This window comes from Exophiala mesophila (assembly GCF_000836275.1).
Source record: "Exophiala mesophila strain CBS 40295 unplaced genomic scaffold supercont1.4, whole genome shotgun sequence".
In the NCBI taxonomy this organism is placed as follows: Eukaryota; Fungi; Ascomycota; class Eurotiomycetes; order Chaetothyriales; family Herpotrichiellaceae; genus Exophiala; species Exophiala mesophila.
This window is the reverse complement of record NW_015622507.1, coordinates 3,819,351-3,841,013: the sequence shown is the minus strand read 5'-3', so window position 1 is coordinate 3,841,013 and position 21,663 is coordinate 3,819,351. Positions and strand designations below refer to the sequence as shown.

At 49.8% G+C, this 21,663-nt stretch overlaps 3 protein-coding genes across 3 annotated transcripts; 1 reads left to right on the top strand and 2 right to left on the bottom strand.

Annotated features, from left to right (window-relative positions):
* Positions 1-1,872: 1,872 nt before the first annotated feature.
* PV10_06453 (uncharacterized protein) lies at positions 1,873-3,730 on the bottom strand. Its single transcript, XM_016371249.1, has 3 exons — positions 3,385-3,730; positions 3,197-3,330; positions 1,873-3,141 (listed from the first exon to the last, which is right to left on the bottom strand). Exons 1-3 carry the CDS (start codon positions 3,486-3,488, stop codon positions 2,141-2,143), a joined length of 1,239 nt encoding a protein of 412 aa, XP_016223542.1. The 5' UTR covers positions 3,489-3,730; the 3' UTR covers positions 1,873-2,140.
* A 497-nt stretch (positions 3,731-4,227) lies between these two features.
* PV10_06452 (uncharacterized protein) lies at positions 4,228-6,121 on the top strand. Its single transcript, XM_016371248.1, has 2 exons — positions 4,228-4,322; positions 4,375-6,121. The coding sequence occupies exons 1-2, from the start codon at positions 4,259-4,261 to the stop codon at positions 5,823-5,825; spliced, it is 1,515 nt and encodes a 504-aa protein (XP_016223541.1). The 5' UTR covers positions 4,228-4,258; the 3' UTR covers positions 5,826-6,121.
* Positions 6,122-13,030: 6,909 nt separating this feature from the next.
* Positions 13,031-15,310, bottom strand: PV10_06451 (uncharacterized protein; the record flags this gene model as incomplete). The annotated part of the gene is made up of 3 exons (XM_016371247.1): positions 13,031-14,123; positions 14,157-14,278; positions 14,336-15,310. The coding sequence occupies 3 exons, from the start codon at positions 15,308-15,310 to the stop codon at positions 13,031-13,033; spliced, it is 2,190 nt and encodes a 729-aa protein (XP_016223540.1).
* Between the last annotated feature and the right edge of the window lie 6,353 nt (positions 15,311-21,663).

The window sequence follows — 21,663 nt, the reverse complement described above, 5'->3', positions numbered from 1 at the left end:
CAATGTAGTGAGAATGGTAAAAGAATGACTGACTAGTGAGTTGAGAATTGTAAAAAAAAAGGGAATTGGATGAGGTGAGAGTGTGGTTTAAGTAGGCTTGCGACTCAAGTTCACGGTCTGGTTCAAAGGAGGTTGTCTCTGTACAAGTCCAGGGTACATTGGACTCCTCGAGCAAACTTGTCGGCGAACTGACAGAGACGTTCATCCTGAATTTGGAGGATCGGCATACAGGTTGAGTGTCAGCTGGTTGTGATACTGCATTTGATCATACGATCTTCATCACAACCGTGCGATGCTTCAACCAGCCAGAGATCGTCGAGGCCGAAGAGGCAACCTTGATGTTGATCACACATCGACGGCCCTCACAGACATCATGTTGGCATCATCCAAGGTGAATGATGAGACAGAAGCCAAGCTTTGGTCTTGAGCGGTGATTTCGGAAGACCTCATATTTGATAGCGACACTGTGGATGCCGAATGACGACTCTGAACCTTACTAGATTGTTTTGGTCAGTTGTCGCGGAAAGGTGGTGGAGCTAATCAAGCATGCAATGCAGTATACGGCGAGCCTTGGGTGCTGATAGCGGCACGAGTGGTAAGGGGATTGCCTACCCTGGAAGTATACTCAGTGAATGAGCATCATTCTTGGATAGTGCTTGGCCACCAAGCGAAATGACAGCTTGATGGGAACGGAACCCATTGGTAGATCATCCGTGCGTCTCGATCAGAATTCTCCGGACTTGGGGTACTCCCCTGTCGATCTAAAGCTTGAATGGATGGACGATCTGGTCTGTGCGATGTCGAAAGGAGATCTCTCAGATGGAGTGATACAGATCATCATAGGATAGGTGGATGGAGGGGTTTCAGCAGTATCTTGGCCATAGGTCATTTCGACTGTGTTATACCCTAATATGGTTAGGTTTCAACTTTTGTGCATTGACGAAGGAAGCATCCCATTGCAGAGACCTGCAAAAGGGAGTATGTATGATGGCGAGAGGGTTTTAACAGCTCGACTTTATCGACGTCGCCATCCTATGCGATTGCTACCAAGGGACGTCGTGGTGCAGTGCATCCTTCGTTCTCCTTTTTGAGACGGCTGTCATATGCGGAGTGTGCCTAGAGGTTGGCGGCTTGAGGTTTGGTGTCTATTCCTCCGAGGAGGTGAATCTTAGCTTCAGTAGGGATCCACTGTAGAGGGAACAGTTCCACTGGAGGGATGGGCTTGTCTGTAGATCATGGTCGAAAGTGGGTGAGCATGATGGTGGCAAAGACATTAATTAGTCCATATCGAAAGACTTTCTCACTACTCCGTATAGGGACTCAGAGAGTAGAGGCGGGATCATCCAGTGGTCTCTGTAGGATTGGGGGCGGGCAGGCGAAGAATGGTGAAACGCTGAAAGCCGCATCTAGGATCTTTGCGCAGCTGGTGTCAGGTGGTCAGAGCGTCTATCAGTCCCGATTTGCGGGGCATGATCGTCATGAAGAACAAATTTGTAGGGGTCAGAGGGGTGGATTACCTATACGCATGTAGTTTAGACAGAACTCATGCCCAGGCAACTGGGACAGTCAAGCTTACCGTGGATGAGGCTTGGCCAGGACCCAAGAACGGGATATCGGAGTGTTTTGGATGTTTTTTGTGAGGATGTGAGTTTGTGAGGATGTGAGTATGTGAGGATGTGAGGGTCTTTGAAGGTGGAAAGGGGAAATTGATGCCCGCCTGCGAACTCGGCAACGTCCAATAATGTCAGGGAAAGAGCAACTGGAGAATTCCTCTCCTAATGCAGGTACCCCGTAGAAAATGACGTGCGCCAAGTATCTTCCGTTTAGGACGTTCAGATCACGCGGAGACAGAAGGAAGTTTTGTAATTTGATGGGAGTTATCATTTGCTGGGAGTCTTCATTTTCATTATCGTCAAACGCGTTGGGTATCTAGGCCCTCAAATTATTGTTCCTCCGACTTACTAACCACTCATGCAATCAAAAACAAGTTCCTCTGGAAAATAATTCCACCCGACACAGGGAATCTCATACTCAAAGTAGATAGAATCTGCGGTCCTCCAACAAATCCGCAACATAAGTTGCGGTCCAATCTCAAGTGCTGTACAGTGCTGGAGGCGACTGAGTATCATCTCGACCAGCTTTATGGCTTGGCAATCTCGTTGACATATGCACTGGTAGGTCGTGTACCGAGGCCGCTCTTCTCGTAAGCCATATCGAGCATCTTCATTTGGCTGATGGAATCCTCGGTGCTGATCCACGTTTGAGTCGGACGGCCTTTGACCTTGTTGACGAATTGCTCGAGCATATGCCGAAATGACATCCAGTACACCTCGCCGGGAAAATCTGCAAACTCACCGCCAGCGTCTTCGAAGGAGTAGGCCTTGCGCGACTCAGTTTCGGTCCAGGTCTTGAGTACCTTGTCTTTGTGGCGAATAGTGTATGTGTCCTTGATATCAATACGGTGCCACACAATTCCAAAGAGTAGCCCTTGTAAGGTCAGTTCACGCTTCACCGTCTTGGTTTGGTCCTCAGGGAGAGATGTGTCCTTGACTGGGACTTCTCTTTGAGTGACTGTGGCATGTGAAGGACGCCAGATGGTAGGACCATGCAAAGTGCTCTCTGCTTCGGCAATACCACCGTTGGGGAAGCGGAACTTGGCCTTGAAGTCGATGTCGCAGTTCTTGTGGGCTTCCTCGGCATAGACGTGGGTTTCGCACTCCAGACACTCGACTGGCTCAGCAGCGAACAAGCCACGGATCATGGCAAAGTTATATGTGCCCATGGCCATCATGGTTCCACCCGACAGGTTGTAGTTAAAGTGGATATCGCCCTTGGTTGTGCCCCACCACGGGATCATCGTCTTGGTCTGGACATGCTCAATGTCGGCAGGGCTGACCAAGGACTGGAAAAGCCGCCATGAGGGGTAGAAACGGGCATGGAGAGCTTCGAGCAGGACCGGAGCGTTGGGCTGGGACAGTTCGGGCAATCTGAAGAGAGCCTCGGCCTCAATGGAGTTGGAAACAGCCGGTTTTTCGAGGAGAACATGTTTGCCTGCACGTATGGAGCGAACAGCCCACTCAAAGTGGAATGAGTTGGGAAGAGGGATATAGATGGCATCGATGTTGGGGTCGTCAAGCAACTCTTTTCGAAGTTGGAATTAGCATGGTTCCTATCGACTGCTGAATCATGGACCAACCCTGGTATGAGCCCTTGACCTCGGGAATGCCGTTGGCTTTGGCGAATGCTTCGGCCTTCTGACGGTCACGAGCAGCAACAGCCTGGATGACAACCTCTGGATGCGATTTCGACGGCCCGATGAGCCCCAGTGGTCTAAAGAACACATCAGCCTCGAGCCTCCTTCAACAAAACAAAGAAAAGACTTACGCAATATTGGCGGCTCCTAGAATACCGAACCTGATCGGATGATCATCCTTGGGTACTGTTGGGGGGTACATGGCCGAATACAGGCGGCTAACCATCGCAGCCATGGCTATACGAGGAGAAGGAGGGAGTGGTAGTAGAAAGGTATGCGTGGTATGGTGAGGGTGATGTTCTTATGTTTGAGCGTCGTGGGATCAGGCTTGGTGCCTTTGGCGAATTGTACAGTGTCACAAGGAACTTTCTGTGCTTGTTGAATTGACAGTTGATGAAGGTGGCATGGCTCGCTCGTGGATGTGGAAGGGCTGTCCTTATATGCCCATGGGCATCCTCGTGCCTCGTCAAATTAGCCACTTCAACGACATCACCCGCCTTCAAAAGAGTAATGAGGCACTTTCCCACGACTTACCTAGCTTCCATTCTTTCAGGAAACATGGCCGTCGCAAATCCAAGTGTGGCCACAACCCTGATATGTGGAGATAGGGCCAGGTGGATAGGAAACTTCGCCCTCGCTTTTTTGGCCGCATGAGGAAAAGCTTGACCGTGCGAAGGGAGATACACGATACGCCTGGTTGGTTCGTCGCAGGCAGCCGAGCGAACAGACGCTACATTGTCGCTGCGGCGCCGTTTGTGGCGTAAAGCTTGGCGCACAGCCAGGCTGCGGTTGGTGCCTGCCTGACTAAGCACTCACTCAGGCGCCCAACTTCTCCGGTGCGTTGAACTTCGTGCCTGTGTGCCTTTTTTTTCCCATTCGTAAGCACCCACACACCCACACACCCACACACCCAACCACAGAGCCAGGTTTATCATGCTCCCTTCGACAAACGGGCTGTCTTCCTCTAGGCGGATATCTTGGCTCGCAAATGAAGCCGTATAGACCATGGCCAACGTCGCCGTGAGATCCAAGGGATGCTCGACTTGCCGCAGGAGGCGGGTTAAATGCGGTCCGTCTCCTCCCAACCCCACTCAGGATATATGACTGACTTGTTTGTCAAGATCAGCATCGTCCCATCTGTATGCGGTGTCAGAAACTGGACTTAGCATGTGATGGGCCTAGAGACTTCAATTTTGTCGTCGGCAAGATTGTGACCTCTAGGCGGAAACAATCCTCGACGACAAAGCCTGCCCGCCCACCCCAGAAAAGGGTCGACGACCATGTTCAAGTTTATCAGTCTCTAACCCCAAAGATGACTGACGTGGGCACGTACATCTGCTATACCCAGAAACACTTGTCCACCCGCGGTCTTTTCAACCTGGCAATGCAGGACGTCAGCCTCGGCGATCTGGACGCATTATCCACATCCCCGTCCAGTGGGCGTCTGTTCCAGAAGACTGCTCTGACTTTTGTCCTGATCTTCTTTGGCACTCAGAATAAGCACAGCGACATCGCTGCCTGGGGCTACACAATGTACGGGAAGGCGTTAGAGCAACTTAATCAGGATCTATCTGAACCCGGATCCTGTACACGAGACGAAGTCATCGTTTCCGTTGTCACTTTGACATTGATGGAGTGTCTCGCACCTACTGGCGCTAAACATTATCTGCAACACATGCTAGGGTTAGAACGACTCCTTGAGCTGCGCGGGCCTGGGCTGTACCATTCACCGCACTCGCTTCGAATCTACAAGAGCATCCGACACATGATTCTTTTTGCATCGCTTCGCACCGGAAGTCCCTCGATCCTCGCCAAACCCGAATGGAAGACATTCTACAGAGCAGAATGCAAGGATGAGTCCGAGATAATTGAGCAACAACTCATGGAATTCTTGGCCGACTGCACCGTTCTCATGGCCGAGCGTAATGCTCTCTTCACCGACACTCAGCGCGACAATCACTTGCAGCAACAAAGAAGTGATGACATCAAGCTTCGAGCGTTGGCTTGCCTTTCATCTCTCGATCTATGGAGAAGACGATGGGCATGTGACATCCGCAATACCTATTTGGTGACCTCGGCAGCTTCCTTTCGACAGCATCCAGGACCGAGCTGGCTTCACGATCTACCCTCCTCACTTACCCTTTTCGAGTTCTTGGATGATTCTGCCGCCCCGGCGTTGATGTTTCACAGTTCTGTCTTGGTCTACATCCTCCGAGTCCTTGCCTCCCTCACACCCGAATGTACTTCTGACGCCATGCAGCAGACCTTTGACCACGATCTGTCACAAGAGCCCGTCTCTCCTGACGACCTCTGGACATATACCAAAGAGCAATTCAAAGCTGCCGAAATCCTAGCAGCTTGGGAAGTCATGCGCTGCCTCTTGTACTTTATGGCGCGTAGACCTGATTACCTGGCCAGTCAGAGATCACTCCTACAACTTGCTCTGACAACCATATGGACCATCCATGATGAAACCCCCGAGGGACTCTGGATGACACAATTCTTGCACACCGAGTGCTCCGCACTCATTCCCAAAGGGCTCTTGTTGGTTGACAAGTACGGACACAGGTAGGGTGTCGGTTGAACATGACAGCTCAGCCTCCACTCCTCTCCGTAGCATTCGATATTGACCAACCCCTCCCCAGCAATTTGTCTTAATTCTCTGTACTATACCCAGAAGCGAACTACGGAGGTGGGATCATAACGTGGTATGACGAGACTAGACAATAGTCAACCAATGCCATATACTGTTGAAGTTTGAGTGTAAAGGATGCTAGTGTTTCCGGTGGAAGTAATCCCAATGAAGATGAAGATCATAAACAGCCACATGCAGGTTCAAGGCAATTAGTCAAATGCAATGATTGCGCATCCGTTCGCTTCGTTATATTGTTTAGGAAAGCCGATCACACCATGCCCGGGGAATTAAATTAGCCAGAGGCGCCCAGTCGACTGTTGCGAGATATGCAGTATGGGGCTCTAACCGAATTCTCACTCATGGATACAATTAATGGAACTGTGGCTTCTGCGGAAATAAGTGCATCGACTCCACCAATAATAGGTGATACTTCATTAAGGTAGATATTTACGGCATTGAATGTGTACAGGAGGAAGACGACCCCCACGTGCCCCTTTGCTGGTCCAGCCTCGGGTTTCACCGTTATCTACATACTACGGAGTATTTCTGCATCAAGTGTCGCCAAGTCTTGTGGGGCATGGACGAACTAAGAAGGGATTCGTTGCTGTATACGAGGACTATATTTACGACGTATACTCGTAGATGTGAGTGGGATTGACGCCAGCTTAGCAAGTACAAGCTAGAAATATACTAACATAGAGATAGAAATAATTTTAAGCGGTAGTACATTTCATAGTCAAACCCTATAACGAGACCATGCGAGGTTTAGTGATTTAAGATTGCGTCACAGCACTATATTGTAACTAGATATCTATCACACCATCAGTAATCCAGGCTCTGTATAGGAGAGTCGGCGTCAGCCCCACTCCCATACATAGGTACCTAGTATAGTAACGACAGGACGGAACTTGAGAACTGTGATCTCGGGACTAACTCTTTTGGGCCTGTTCCGGACGTATTGTAGTATATCATCTCTGTTGACATCTTGCAGCCTAAGTGGAGGTCGATTAACGAATAACGGCGACCGAGGAGTTTCGCCTCTACTGGCAACGCAGAGTTTTATTTTGTCGACAACCTCCAAATCGTCAATGTAGTTTATAGATCGCTGATGGTCCTCCGGGCTTTCCATTTCATCAATGCCATCACAAACAGACAGACCAATCCAGACTTTACCTGTGAAGCGATTAGGTGTCTAGATGCAATCTCGAGATCCTCCATAGACTAGCTGATGGTATCAAGATCAGTCAGAGTCGTGGCTGTTCAAGAACTTGATCAAATCATCACAGGTCCACGTCCACCTTGCGTCTGTCCGGTACAGAGGCCTTAGAAGGACAGGTGTGTTATGCAGTAGACATGTGTAAGTAAGTTAAAATTAGGACTGACAGAGTTGAGAAGCGACAGGCTATTCACCCCTCTCTTCCCACATCGAAGTAACTAGGGGTGAGATATATATAGCGAAGTCATTTGAGAATTGTGCAGTGTGGAGATCCTGTCCTGGCGAAAAGTAAACTTACTCCGTAGATATTGTAGAGAATCGACAGTGGACCAAAGAGTTCTTGGGTAGTCAGGAGGGTGCCTCAGGCGCAGGCAGGACTCGGACTATGAAAAGGGGTAGCCAAGGCTGTTAGGCTTTCACGTGAGAGCAGTGGCTAGTACAACACACGTGTCTTACAATCTTTCTATTTGGCTCTCGCTCTATGGGGTCTTTTTGGCTTCTGCAGAATATGTGGATTACTGCTCCATGCATCACCATCTCATTTATCACCCAGGAAGGCGATAAAAGCCTCATGGAGCACATCGTATCCGATACTTTCCTTGAACTTGAAGATCGACGATCGTCTCCCGACTTTGTCAGGTTCATCCGCCATGAGTTTGCCTTGGTCTCCGTAATTGTACACCATAGCGACTGGGTCCTCGCGAGTGGTTGCTTTCCACGGACTTTCACCGTTGATGAACTTGATGATGCTGTCACCGAATGCTTCACCGGCAGCCTTCGTGGTCGCATCCAGATGGTGTTCGAAGTTCCTGAATAACAGCGCAACGTCGAAAATGTGAGTGGCATGCCCTTTGAATGGCCCATCCCAAGGATTAGGCACATTCAGATGATAGACGTAGGTCGTGCCGGGGAAATTCTTGGCCAGAGTCTCCTCAGGAAGGTAGAAAGCGATGTCGTTTGCAAATTCCAGGACTTTCAGATACTGGTCTTCGTCGTTGTTGGCCGAAGAAATGCCATACTCCTCCAGCAAAGCATCAATTGCTTTTTCATGACCAGGAATACTTCGCTTCAAGGATTCTTCAAGTTGCTTACCAATTCCCGCTTTCCGATGAGCCAACGCCAATTGGTAGATGTTGCCCTGTGATCAGAAAGGCTTTAGAAGGCGCAGCTGGCATTTAAGAGGGGAGGGAAAGCTTACATCCAGTTGATTATCACCCACCAACAGCTCCTCAGTCCACTTGAGACCGTGAAGAAATGAGTCTCCTTTGGTGTGCCATTGCTCGACGCTTTCAAACGTTGGTGCTGCATTGATGAAGTCGAAGTCCAGTGTTGGAAGCGATGGCAATGAAGGTGGCACCTTGAGAAGGAGTTCGTGACTGTCAATCTTCTCAATGGCATGAATTCTCTCTTCCCCAGTAACATCAGCCAGGCCGTGGATTTCAACAAATTGCTGATAGAATAGCTCGTGTACGGAGGTCGGCAATGGCCTGAGCAGTAGGAATGTCCCTGCCAGATCAACCAGTCGTTTGAAAAGAGGCTCTGGAGACTGGAATTGCAAAGTCGCAGAGACTGGAGTTCAAGATCAGTAAGGACGCCCTGTAGATCTCATCTTCTAGAGAAAGGGATTACTCACCGCCTCCAGCGCTCTGTCCAACAGCTGTAATGTTTTCTGGGTCACCATTGAAACCCGAAATATGCTTCTTGACCCATTGAAAGGCGACCTTTTGGTCTCGTAATCCATTGTTTGCCTTGAATCCTGCCCTTCTCAGTTCTTCAGACGTCAGGAACCCAAATATTCCTGTTCGATAGCTATGAAATCCGTCAGTACACCAACAACCTCGGGACCGCTCGGCGAGTCGTACTTGAAATTAACGCCGATGACCGGTCTCCCAAGCTCAACGGATCGGCGAACAAAGGCGGCATGATCATATTGAGGCCAGCAGCTTGATCCCATGGAAAGCGCGCCTCCATGAATGAACACGAAAACGGGGAGTTTGCGATTGGTGTAGCCCTCTGGCACAGTGACGGTCAAGTTGAGGCCATCAATATCGGATTGTGGCGGGAAGTCGGGAACCGGAAGACTCTGTTGGATCAAGCCAAATTCTGCTTCGGCGCCATTTGGGATCCCAATTACTGCCGGTCTGTATCACGCATCCAGTCTGTCAGAAATCGCTAGAATCGCTTGAATCGAGCAGGAGGATCTGAAATACCCTAAGGTGGTGGCATCAATAACGCCTTGTTGTCCCCCGTCGTCGAAAAGCTCAGGCGGCCCGAACCTGTGCTTCAGCGAGGCGTATTTGAGACCAAAATACTGTGCAACGCCATTGTTAACCTTTCCTTTTATTTCGCCTAATGTCTTGTGACGTAGGGTCGACATCTTGCAAGTATTTTCAAGGCACCAGGTGTGATTTGAATCAAGAGGTGGGTGGTCGTGATACGGTCACGGCCAGGTAGACCGAAGAAAATAGAGATGCGAACGAGTTCATCAAGAACCAGATTCTGTTGCTACATGTAGCTACACAAATGTGTCAATGCAATTTGACTGTCGGGAGTCATGGGCGGCGGTAACCCAGCTGCTACCCACATAATCTACTCCGCCGGCTGAGATCCTCTATATCCGAGAATCCAGCACAAGCTTGGTCTGTCAACCCGGCCCCACCCATGCGCAGCGGATGAACGAGGCGGAGACAATACTTACAAACCCGGTCCGTAGCTGAGACATTGGTAGTGTCCGTTTCTCTCATTGGTCCTACCTAACGGAGAGGGTGAGGGTCTTTGAGCATGATGGGTTATCCCACAGGGGATCGCTACCATGGCCTGAACCAATCCTCAATATCAGCGTCGAAGCGTAGATTACTAGTACTTTATCTCAGTGGTGACAAAGTTTGTCTACCGTCTACCGTCTATTTTCTGTAATTTTGATGTATTCTTATGTCTTACAAGAAAACAATGACATGTCGCATCCCGAATCAGCTCGGGCGGGAAGGTCTATGACGCTGGAAAAGCCTCGCCTCCTTAAGTATTTGACAAAACCGTCTATACATGCAGCTGTTATAAATGCGTGGGCATTTCAGTCTTCACCGCACTGTCACTAGTAGCGTCTTCTGCTCTCCAAAGAGAAGTCACCGTCTTCTGCTGCGTGTAGAAATCAATAGCGGATCTGCCGTAGAAATACCTTCCGCCACCTCCTGCAATGCTCTTCTTGTTCCCCGTGAAACTGAACATTGGAAGCGGTACCGGGATGGGGACATTGATACCCTGTTGGCCTGCTTGCACATTCTTCTGGAACCGAGTGGCGTTTGGTCCTGAGGTTGTGAACAGCGATGCTCCATTACCGTACTCGTTTGCGTTCACAATGGCGATAGCTTCGTCGAGGGTGTTGGCAAATATACTGAGTAGAACGGGGCCGAAGATTTCTTCCTTATAGCACTTCATTCGAGTTTCAACGTTAGTGATGATGGTTGGTGCGACCTAGAAAGACGATTAGCGAAAAGACGGGACCGAAGGAGACACGCTATCGGAGAGGTGCCGATATACGAATTGCACATACAAAATAGCCGTTAGGGTACTTCTCGGGCTGATAGCCTGTCCCATCGAGCAAGACCGTGGCACCCTCTTCCTGCGCACTCTGGATGAGTCCTTCAATCCTGTGTTTGCTCTGGACGCTGATCACGGGCCCTACGTCAGCACCTGGCTCGAAGCCTCCCGTAACCTTGAGTTTTCTGGCCCTCGCAACGATCTCCGACAACCATTCTCTTGTTTCGCCCACGAAGACAACCACGCTTAGGGCCATGCAGCGTTGGCCAGCGGCCCCAAACGCGGCTGCGATGATTGAATTGATGGTGCTGTTCTTATTCGCATCTGGCATGATGACAGCATGGTTCTTAGCTCCAAGATTTGCTTGAACCCTCTTCCCATTGGCCGATCCGCGAGAATAGATATACTCTCCCACCTGGTTGCTCCCCACAAAACTGATTGCCTTGATGGAAGGATCGTCTAGCAAAAATTCCACGGCTCTTGCGGTGCCATTGATGACATTTATGACACCGGGGGGAAACCCAGCTTCCTTGGCCAGATACGCGAGAATGATTGCAGCACCAGGCACTCTTTCAGAGGGTTTGATGATGATGCAGTTTCCTGTCACGACAGCGATTGGAATGGACCAAAGCGGGATCATTGCTGGGAAATTGGAAGGACAGATCGCGGCTACTACGCCCAGGGGTTCATAGTACTGACGGGTCTCCATGTCGCGCGCAACTTCCAGAACCTGCCCAGATACTTGTGATGTGATGCCACAGGCCGTCTATCGGTAACCAAATCAGCCATATGCATCTTTACGAATGTAAGTATTGAGATTCACTCACCTCCACAACCTGCAGTCCTCGATATACATCACCCTTTGCGTCTGCGAAAGTCTTTCCCTGCTCGAGAGTGATTGTCTCTGCAAGTCTATCCCAATTCCGCCTGATAGTGGCAGCGAACTGGAAAAGCAGCTGCTGACGTGCGATAACGCTTGTTCGGGACCATCGCGGAAAGGCTCGCTGAGCACTCACGACTGCCGCACGAAGCTCTTCATCTGTGCTCTGGGGTACACGTGCGACGAGATTATTTGTGGCCGGATCTAGGACATCGCTCCAAGACGAAGCCTGGGAGCTGAGAAGTTCATTATCGATGAAGTTCGGGATGGTGGAAGGAAATTCGATCTTGACGTGATCCTTCGGATAGTTGAATGGTGCCGAGGCTGACATTTGGGCAGCTGATGGTGGTTAGATGGTTTTCTGTCTTAGTAAACACACAGTCACCTGGAGTCAGCACAATTCACTCTCGCCTGGAATGTGCGTGTGATATGCTATACCAGATGCGTTACTCGAGCGTACGGTCCAGGTGAGCCAAGGTTTATTTTCCCAGGGATTTCTTCGAGCCGAGAAACCTTGAATCTTGAAAGCGGGCCACTGGGACGAACTGGGGCCAGGACTAAGTACCTGGGTATGGGTGCTGTATTCATGGTATCTCATGAGCTTAGATAGTACTCTGTAATCTCCGTCCCGAAGGCTAGGATGCCAAATGGCATCGGAGACTAGCTCTCCACGCGGTCCCGTCCCGATGAAGTTCCGACTCTGTGCATTGGGCAAACTGCCCGTATTTTGCCCGAATCCATTCTGCTTCTTTTTTTCTTGAAAACGGCAGCAAGGTCCTATCTGGTGACATTTGAGACTCTACTTACACTGACTCTACTGAAAATATTACATTATTGTGATCTTCCCGAGATAAGACAATCCTTCGCAAAGATGAGTACACCTCCTCTCGACCCACAGCAAAGAGCGATTGCTCGTTCCGAAATCAGAGCTGTCCTTGATCGGTACGGTATTCTAGCAAGAGACCTAGCCGACTTCAACAAAATCGCGGAGGATTGCTTTGCACCTGACGCCATCTACCGGTTGCCAAATGGCAACGAAGTTCCTACGACACGTCTTTCTGAAGTCCTCCAGGGCGAGGAGGCCAAATACATCCGGCACCATGTTACGACTGCCGACATTAAGTTTTTGAGTGCCACCGAGGCAAAGGTAGAAACAAATTTCATCGCCCACACAGACTCAGCAGCCCCGGATCACTGGGGTTGCTGGAAAGACACCTTCACGGCGCAACCCGATGGGACTTGGAAACTGCAGCATCGAGCAATTGTGATTGATGATGGTGTGCCTCACGGCTGGTACATGAAACAGTACGGCAGTTTCCACAAGAAGCCAGCTCAGGGAAACCCAAATTCATGGTAACGGTCCATACCAGTAGACAGGATGGGAATAATTGCAGCTCTGGTTTAGTTGACGACAGAGACTATACCACAGGTGGCACGTCAGTCTTTGCTTCGTTTCAGCCATATACTTTTATAGCTGAATGAATAAGATCTGAATCCGCGTACAACGGCTCAGTATGGGATCCCGCAACGTTGAATCTCTTGGATGAATCGTAGTATGCTTTCGGATAACGGCGTGCTCTCTGGCTTAGCGTCCTCCAATATCTCGAGGGCCACATCAAGCATCTTTGACACATGGTTGATGGGAATCATCAGTCCAGAGGCGTTAGACAGACAAGGTTGTCCTTCTCCAATTTGGACGACCTTGCCATATGGTCCCGACTGTTCGTTCACGTCGTTCACAGATATGAGACGTAGAGATTCAACTGCCGACCCTTCAGTCGCTACGTCATGGCGAGTCGCAATATGGTCCGATATCCCGTAGCTCCACAGCACTAGAGTAGCCCTTGTCAATGCCACTGGCCACCAGAGTGGCCGGAGTTGGTTATTGTGTTCTCCTATCATCGACGACTGCAAGATTTTGATGACTTCGCCGGCGTGCGAAATCGCTTTAAGGCAGGAAGGCGACTTTGCCCAGCGAACGAATTGAGGGACCAAGACCTGTCCGACTTCTAAGCCGTCTTTTCCTGCGAGACATTGTACGTCCTCGAAGCAGATATAGAGCTCCATGCTGATCAAATGGTGCATCAAATGACAGGCCACCGAGATTTCGGAGGAGAAGACGGATACTTGGATCCTCTTGCTCAAAATGAACCACCGGACCAGGAGGCTATGAATCTCCTCGAGCCGGAGCTGCGCGCAAGCTGTCGACCGCGAAACAGTCGACGCACCTGAGGGCAGATTTGGGTAGGCCTTATCCACATTCATAAATCGGACTGATTGAGAGTGTTGAAGAATTTGTTCCTGAATAGCACACTGCAGTAGTCGTAGCTGGAGAGGTGTGATTTCCACATCCAGATGGAGGAAGTCATCGCGGACAAAGAGCCAGTACAAAGCTGCGAGGGATGGGGGTCGGATTGTGTTGGATTCCGTCTCATGTTTCAACCGAGTTTGCCGTGCTGCAAGCCATTCTGCTTCCGTCTCACTGAAGAATTCATCGTCCGGACAGGGCATCGGACTGCGCATAACCGTGTAGGAGATATGTGAGATAATGCAGTCGAAGAAACTCAGTTCTTGCTCAACGATATACCAAATGTAGCAAAGCCTAAGTCTCGATGAGTCAGCCGTTGTTGTCTACAACTGTGTTGGGACTTGCCTTCGTTTGCGCTCACGATTGATCCATTTCAGCCATGAATCTCCATCGTCATTACTGTCACCTTGGTCTAGTTGAGGTTTCAGATAGCCTCGTCGATTGAACATCTGCTCTATGGGTCAACTTTTGCCAATTGTTTATATCCGTGGACTTCCTCGACTTACCACAGTATAAATGCCACGATACGCCTCTGCAAGTTCTACGTGCACCTTATTTCCTGACCATGCACCGGCAACGGTGACAATGATCATCGAGCTCAACATCCAGACATCATCGGTGGTCAAAACATCCTGCGTCATGGTTTCATGCATCGTTTGTCGAACGAGATACCCAAGGTCGTTCGCAAATGCCTGACCTTCTTTTACGGGAAGGAGCAAGGCACCAAGGATCATGACATTCTGTAAGAAGATTGGGAAAGTCACACCTGTACGTCCTCTTTCTGCGACTGTATCGAATGTCTTGGGATGGATTACCGGATAAAGTCGGGCAAACCCGGTCCAACATGACTTGAAAAGACACTGCATAGTCTCCAGCGGAGGAAAGGTCATTGGAACAGTCCTGACGCTGGCAGTCTCTAGCGTCTTAAATAGGGTGATATGAGTCATGGCGACGAGGGCGTCCCTGACTTGATGATTGATTGCTGGGACCGAGCGAATGTCATTCTTTGATCGTCTTACGGACGCCTCTTGGATCTGTGTCCAGCTGCAACTGTCCTGCAAGAAGTTGCATGTTGGCAACATGGACTTCGCTGACGAATTCTTTCCATCGTCCAAATCATGAAAAAGCGGGCAACTCGCATAAGGGCTGGCACCGTACACTGTAGTGGGTCCGACTTTCGACCTCTCCGTCTCAGGACTGAGTTCCATCGCCAGCACATTCCACGACAATGGGCTGGAACCCTGGAACCACAAATCGGTTGGAAAATCAAAACCTGCAGAAGGCGTCATGCCATTGAAAATCGACGAGAGGTCGGTTTGAGAAAGGTCCATGGATCCTGTGGGTAGATCAAGTGACGAGGGTCCATGATCACGGTTCTGAATATTATAGGGCCCCTGTTGGGGCTCCAGGCGACTTTGACCGGGTGTTGGTCGTGTCGACCCCATTTCGCGGATGATGTCGTGAGCGTCGGTAGACACCATTACTTCCCTTTGCCCTTCTAAACCTGGCATTTCGTGCCCGTCCTGCGATTTAGCGGATTCAGAGTTAGCCTTATGCCCAATGAAAGCTTTTAGCTTCACTATATTATCAAATATGGATTAACTGACCGATAGCGAGGGGGCTTGCATTAAGGGAGGGTGGTCATTATGAGCTTCGTGTCTGTTGGCACTATCTCCACGTGTGGATGAAGCGTCACGATTCGAGAGCGACATCATGGGTCGCCTCTTCAGCACGCTGTGTGGGCGTTGAAGTGTACAATTCAAGTTGCGAGCCTTACACCGACCGCATGGAGATAATCCATCGCATCTGATCTTGCCTTTGGCGCAGAGGTCGCACGCAATGGTAGCGCGACTCTTTCGTTCGCTTGTGCCTGACCTGGAAGCGTCTTGGTCGTTCAAATGTGGATGTTGGGTCATCTCATGCCGTTTGAGTACATCGCTATGGATTTCTCAAAATTAGCACAATGATATAGCGAAAGTGAATTGGATTAAACGGACCTTCTTGAAAATGTCTCCGAACAGACTGGGCAGCTGAAGGGTCTGTGGGCATGAGCTGAATCTGAATTACCCGTCAGTCACTGACTTTGAAGCTCCTAGTGTAACTCACGAGTCAATAAATGGCGTTGGAGATGCTCATTTCGCGAGAATCGCTGCAAGCAGATCCCACATTGACGTAGCGGAGCGAAAGGCATTTCGAGGTTGACTTGTATTCCCAAACAAGGAGAGACTCAATGAAGTGTTGGAGAGCGTGTGTCTTGATAGTTCGAGCTGCAGCTGGTGCCTGGTGAATTGACGGCAAAGACTGAGTCAACTTGGAGAGATGCGCCTTCTCACCCCCGTCAGCGTGTTTCGATCCCCAGTCTCAAATCCACGAGAAGACGGACCCACAACGGCGAGCTCAAGGGGCCACTCGGGGTCTTTGCGTATTCTCTTTACAGAGTACGGTTACGGGGCGTCAGACCTCGGCAAGACTATTAGTGAGAGCGGTCGGCAAATTCTCTGCCATTATAAGACTACAAATCTTGCCGTTCAACTCTGTCCCTGGAATCGCGTGATCAAACCAACATCGGACAATTTTTCTCTACCGACTTCTGAAGCGCCCGGACAACCCACGGCATATCCCATCGAGTTCCGAATCTATGAGCGCAAAAAAAGAGTGGGAGAAGTGAAGATCTCACTTACCCCGCTCTTTCCGATCCCTAATGTCGGCAGACGTGGGGTAAGATTACTCGGAAAGTCTATTCGAGCTGAAGCGAGAGAGTCTTGAGAAGAAGAATCCTTAGCCCAGAAGCCCTGTCTGTCCTCCGCATGACTTAAGAACTTTGGCGGAGAGCAGTTGGACGGAGGTAAGCCCACAGAAACCTTGAGTGAGCCAATCAGCTCTCCTCCGAGTGGAAGAACCGTCTTTGGTCACCGTCTGTCAATATTGCCCCAGACTTACACTTGACCCGGAGAGGTGTATAATAATTTTCCACAAATATTGATCGTTGTTGTACGGTTCTTGTGGGGAAGATGATTGTATGCCATGGATCTCGGTTGAGTAACAACATCACAGACTGACGCATGGATGGTTCGAACCTCAGCATCTTCAGCTATATTAAGAAGAAATAACGTGGAACTGTTTACAGGCGAATCTTCTTTCGTGGTGTGAAGACTGGAGCTCCACATTCCCTCACTCGCACAACTTTCGAACACTGTTTCACAACGACGGAATAACAATGGCGGTGGGCAAAGAGAGCCATATGACGCAGCAACACGAGAATATCACAGGAAGCAAAACTGATGCACAACCTGTTGCTCAACTTGAAACTATCCCTTACGGAGAGGAGCCCGCCGCTCATCTACACGCGAAAACGTTCCTGGTTGTTTTTGCAGTGTTTATGATCTATGTGTCTCAACTGATCAACATTGTCGGCTTGGGAGCGGTATGTGAAGTTATCATCAAAACGATTGGGCCCGCAAATCATCGCTAACGCCTCATTATAGCTCGCACGCGATATTGCAGCTGAAATTGGTGGTTATAGCCAGACCACCTGGCTCGTCAACTGTGTTGCCATCTTTACCTCGCTCTTGAGTCCTCCTGTCTGCCAGGCTGCCGACTACTGGGGTCGCCGGTGGTTTCTTCTCGTCCTTACTGCATTTGGAGTGGTTGGTAGCATCATAATCGGCCGAGCGACCTCGATCGGTATGGCGATTGGAGGTTCATGCGTCGTGGGTATATCCTATGGTGCTCAGCCGCTTCTCCACGCTATCGCGTCCGAGGTCTTGCCACGACGACACAGGCCAATAGCTCAGGGTGCTTGCAACGTGGTACGTACAAACACCAGTCCCCGATACATGTTCATACAAACAAACGTTAATGCTGCCTTTCTAGGCCGCAGCAGTCGGTGGCCTCATCGGACTCCTCGTGGGTGGCGCTCTTACTCGCAACGGTCATAGCGCAGGTTTCAGAAATGTAAGCAGTCAGGCTTGCTCCGTGATCCAGCGAAAGTCTGACATATTCACTTTTCTGGTCGTACAGTATTGGTATATGACAGCAGCAATATACGCCGTTGCCCTGATCATTAGCTATTTTTGCTATAACCCCCCTCTCAGAGAGTTGCAGACAGCATTGAGTTTTCAAGAAAAGATTTTCCGGGTGAGTTAGTCATGCTTGGGTGACTGAGACATGCCGCTAATCTTGCCAGATGGATTGGATAGGTTACTCCCTCTTAGCAATTGGACTCGTCCTGTTCTCGGTTGGTCTGATATATGGAAACAACCCTTGTGAGGCCTCTTGTAGTGGCTTGACTTAGGATAGACACTGATTTGAGACTTGAAGTTCCTTGGACATCGGTCAACGTCCTCGCTCCTTTTATCATTGGCTTCTTAGTGCTGGTCGCACTGGGTTTCTATGAATGGAAGGTCACAAAGGAGGGCATGTTTCATCATGGGTTGTTCTCGTAAGTACCCTTCCCGGTTTTTCCGCCGGCGCCAGGCATCTGAAAGCGCTCCTAGGCAAGGTCGCAACTTTCCAATTGCGTTGTTTTGCATTTTTGGAGAGGGCCTTATTTTCTTCGTAAGTTTTCACCAATATTCTGCTCGTTGGGGTGAGCGAAATTGACATTCATGCAGACGGCGAACAACTACTATGCTTTCCAGGTTAGCTTCTTCTGGGAGACTGACGCCTTGCTGGTTGGAGTGCGGTACGGGATTGCCTTCATTGTCTACGCCATTACAGCAGCCGTTGGTGGCTGGTTTTGCTCCAAGTATAAAAAGGTGCGGTGGCCTACAGTCATCGGGCTTGGGGCATTCGTTGTATTCAACGGTGAGTCTAAATTGCCCGCGTCCTTACACAGGCTGCGTTCGGCTGACCGGCTCGTTTGAGTCTGCATGGCTACTTGCGACCCAACCACGAATACGCGAACCTGGGGTTACTCTGTCTTTGTAGGTTTCGGTCTAGGTCTATGTCTTTGCGCGGTGGTTACGGTTGCTCAGCTCAGCACACCAGCTGAACTCATGTGAGTCCTCGGTTTCTTATGGTATGTACGCATTGTATCTGACACGAAGCCAAGCTCCATGACATCTGGTTTGATGATCAGCATGCGTTCCATTGCTGGCGTGATTGGCCTCCCCATCTACAGTGCAATCTTCAGCTCGAGGCTCGCAGACCATCTTGCACCCAACGTAGCCAACGCCGTCATCCCGCTTGGTCTGCCCGAGAGCTCTGTACCTAGGTTGATTGCGGACATGGTCGCTCACGTCGATATCACCCCTGAAAATGTCCCCGGTGTCACTGACGAGATCGTCGTTGCGGGAACTAGGGCCATGTTCGAGGCCTACAATGACGCGTTCCGGTTTGTCTGGATCACCGCAGGTGTTTTCTCTCTCGTTGCTACAATCCGTAAGTGATGACCAGTCCTTCAGAAGCTTCTCACAATCTGCTTCAATTGCTTCATACCTAGGGCGATGCTGATGATGAAGCAATATACAGTCGCGACGTTCTTGGTGGATCCCAAAACAGAGTTCAACATGCATATTGATGCCCCCGCAGAAGCCGTCGAGGACCTCTACGATGGGGAAGCGGCGGACGCAATTCGTCATCGTCGCCGCGGTGATCATGAGATATAAAGGAGTGAAAGGTTCAATCGGGGCAAATTTTTCGACAACAGTGTCGCAGTTGTGTCGATCACTCCCGCGTCTGTTTTTTGGAAGGAAACACCAAGTAGAGATGCGCCAAAAACTCGAATTCTACGAGAATCGTTCTTGGGTGCGTGAGAAGGAGTTTAGACGATTTTGAGCAGAATTCTGCTCCCGCCTTTTTGTTTTTATGAAGAACAAGATTCCTCTTTTAGAAAAGAGCACTTGAAAAGAGTTTCTGATGCGATCGATGCGTAGTACTTCTTGACTGCATTTACACCTTTTGATGTCAATCGCCAACACCTTTGTACAAGGGTTGGTATCATCTCCCAGCCTCCTGTACACTGTAGAGTCATACGTTTGACTATAGATAGATGGGCTTCCTCCATAGCATCGAGGAAGCCCAAGCAACTCATTTCACCTCATCTTTGACATTTGAGAGGATACGGACGCATTGTCACACAAACATTCCGGAGGGCTCAAACTAGCAGGAAAGACAGAAAATAAGGAGTATGCAGTCTCAATGAATGGGATTGACTAGCTACAATAGCTGTGTGGGACTTGTTGTCTTCGATTTGGGTTGCTTGCCAAAGAGAAAGAGAGACCAAGAGGAGAAAGAAGAGGATATGAACGGTGGAGGACCTCCTGCTGCCAGTATCCTAGTCACGTGTACATCACATGACAAACACAGAGAACAAATACAGTTATGGGAGATACTCCATTTCCTTCATGGTGCAGCTGAGTCTGTCGCTCCTAAACTGACTGAACCTTCCTTTTTCTCAGGGTTAGGGTTAATATGGATAAATCCAGTAAAGATAAACTCTTCCTAGCAGAGTTCGATCCTTTGAGTCCTTAGCTATCGCATCATGATAGATTATCTCTTTGTAACGTTCCACGTTACGACAGAAGCCCGCGTCTTAGATTGCTGTTACCCGCCTCTGACTACTCGCCCTAAAGACAAAACGTACCACCACGGGCAGGCATTCGCCAAGAATTGCCTTTTCCTATAGCTTTCATCTTTCATACTTTTATTGCGGAAGCACGTCCCAACCCATGTGCAATGTAGCTCATTATTCTGTGTTTGAGGATTACTCTCTCATTTCGCGTGTGGAGCCCTCGGCACGGACATTGTGGGGTAATTTGTGGCTTGTCTTCTTGGCCGTCACACATCCTATCCATCCGTGCCGACTTGTGACAGTTCTCCGCACGCACGGCATGACGCCCTTATGGTACGGAGAAGTGGGAAGAACACCCGGAAAACCAGCATGGTCCATAAGAGAACGATTATGCTAGACCGAAAATGAATAAACAACGCCTCTACTTGTTGCATCTTTCAGTCACCAGGTCACCCATCCGGAACATTCTTCTTTTGTCTGCACTAGCCACCGTCAGAAGTTGTCCACGGCCAGCACCTCAATCTTGTGCCTGTCAACCATGGTTGTTGGAAAGGTCATCGTTGTCGGTGGAGGACCAGTTGGTTTGTTCCTTGCACTGCGCCTAACACAGCTAGGAATTTCTGTCATTGTTTTAGAGAAGGACACAGATCCGCCACCCGCTCCCCGAGCATTGGGATACTTTGGCGCCAGCATGTTTGCGTTGGAAAGGGCAGGAATATGGGAACAAGTCAAATCCCGGGGTCCGACGTTCGCAGGGCTAGGATGGAGGAAGTTGGCTGTCGATCAAGCCGACGGCTCTAAAGCTTGGGGTGATGAAATAGCATTTTGGAATCTCGCCGACGGCTCGCCATACGAAGAAGGCAAACCCGGCTGGGGGATGACTATCATGGGTCAACACCACTTCAAGGACATTATCCTGCCCCGAATTCAAGAGTCCGGATTGGCAGAAATCCACTACGGCTATGGCTTATCGAAACTCACGCAAGACGAAAACGGAGTTACGGTGGTTGCGACCAATGACGATGGTGACGAAAAGCGATTTACCGCTCTGTTCGCGGTAGGCGCGGACGGAGGTAAGTCGACAACCAGAAAAAGTTTGGGCATACAGTTGGAAGGCTTCACCTGGCCAGAAATCATAATTTCAAGTGACGTCGAATTAAACCTCCAGACACCGCCTAGAACGGGCATCAACTATATTATTGCGCCGAAGAATTGGTGCTTCTTCTGTCCGCTCTCTTACCCAAACCCTGACGGACCAACACCGTACAGAGTCACATTTCCCATGTCAGAGAGCGAATGCGAGCCAGAAGTTTTTGAGGA

Excerpts from the sequence above, each read along its gene's own strand:
- PV10_06453 (XM_016371249.1), bottom strand. The coding sequence starts at position 3,488 with ATGGCTGCGATGGTTAGCCGCCTGTATTCGGCCATGTACCCCCCAACA. Across the intron at positions 3,331-3,384 it reads CTAGGAGCCGCCAATATTGC|ACCACTGGGGCTCATCGGGC; the intron begins GTAAGTCTTTTC and ends TGTGTTCTTTAG. Across the intron at positions 3,142-3,196 it reads GGTCAAGGGCTCATACCAGG|AGTTGCTTGACGACCCCAAC; the intron begins GTTGGTCCATGA and ends AACTTCGAAAAG.
- PV10_06452 (XM_016371248.1), top strand. The coding sequence starts at position 4,259 with ATGGCCAACGTCGCCGTGAGATCCAAGGGATGCTCGACTTGCCGCAGG. Across the intron at positions 4,323-4,374 it reads CAGGAGGCGGGTTAAATGCG|ATCAGCATCGTCCCATCTGT; the intron begins GTCCGTCTCCTC and ends TTGTTTGTCAAG.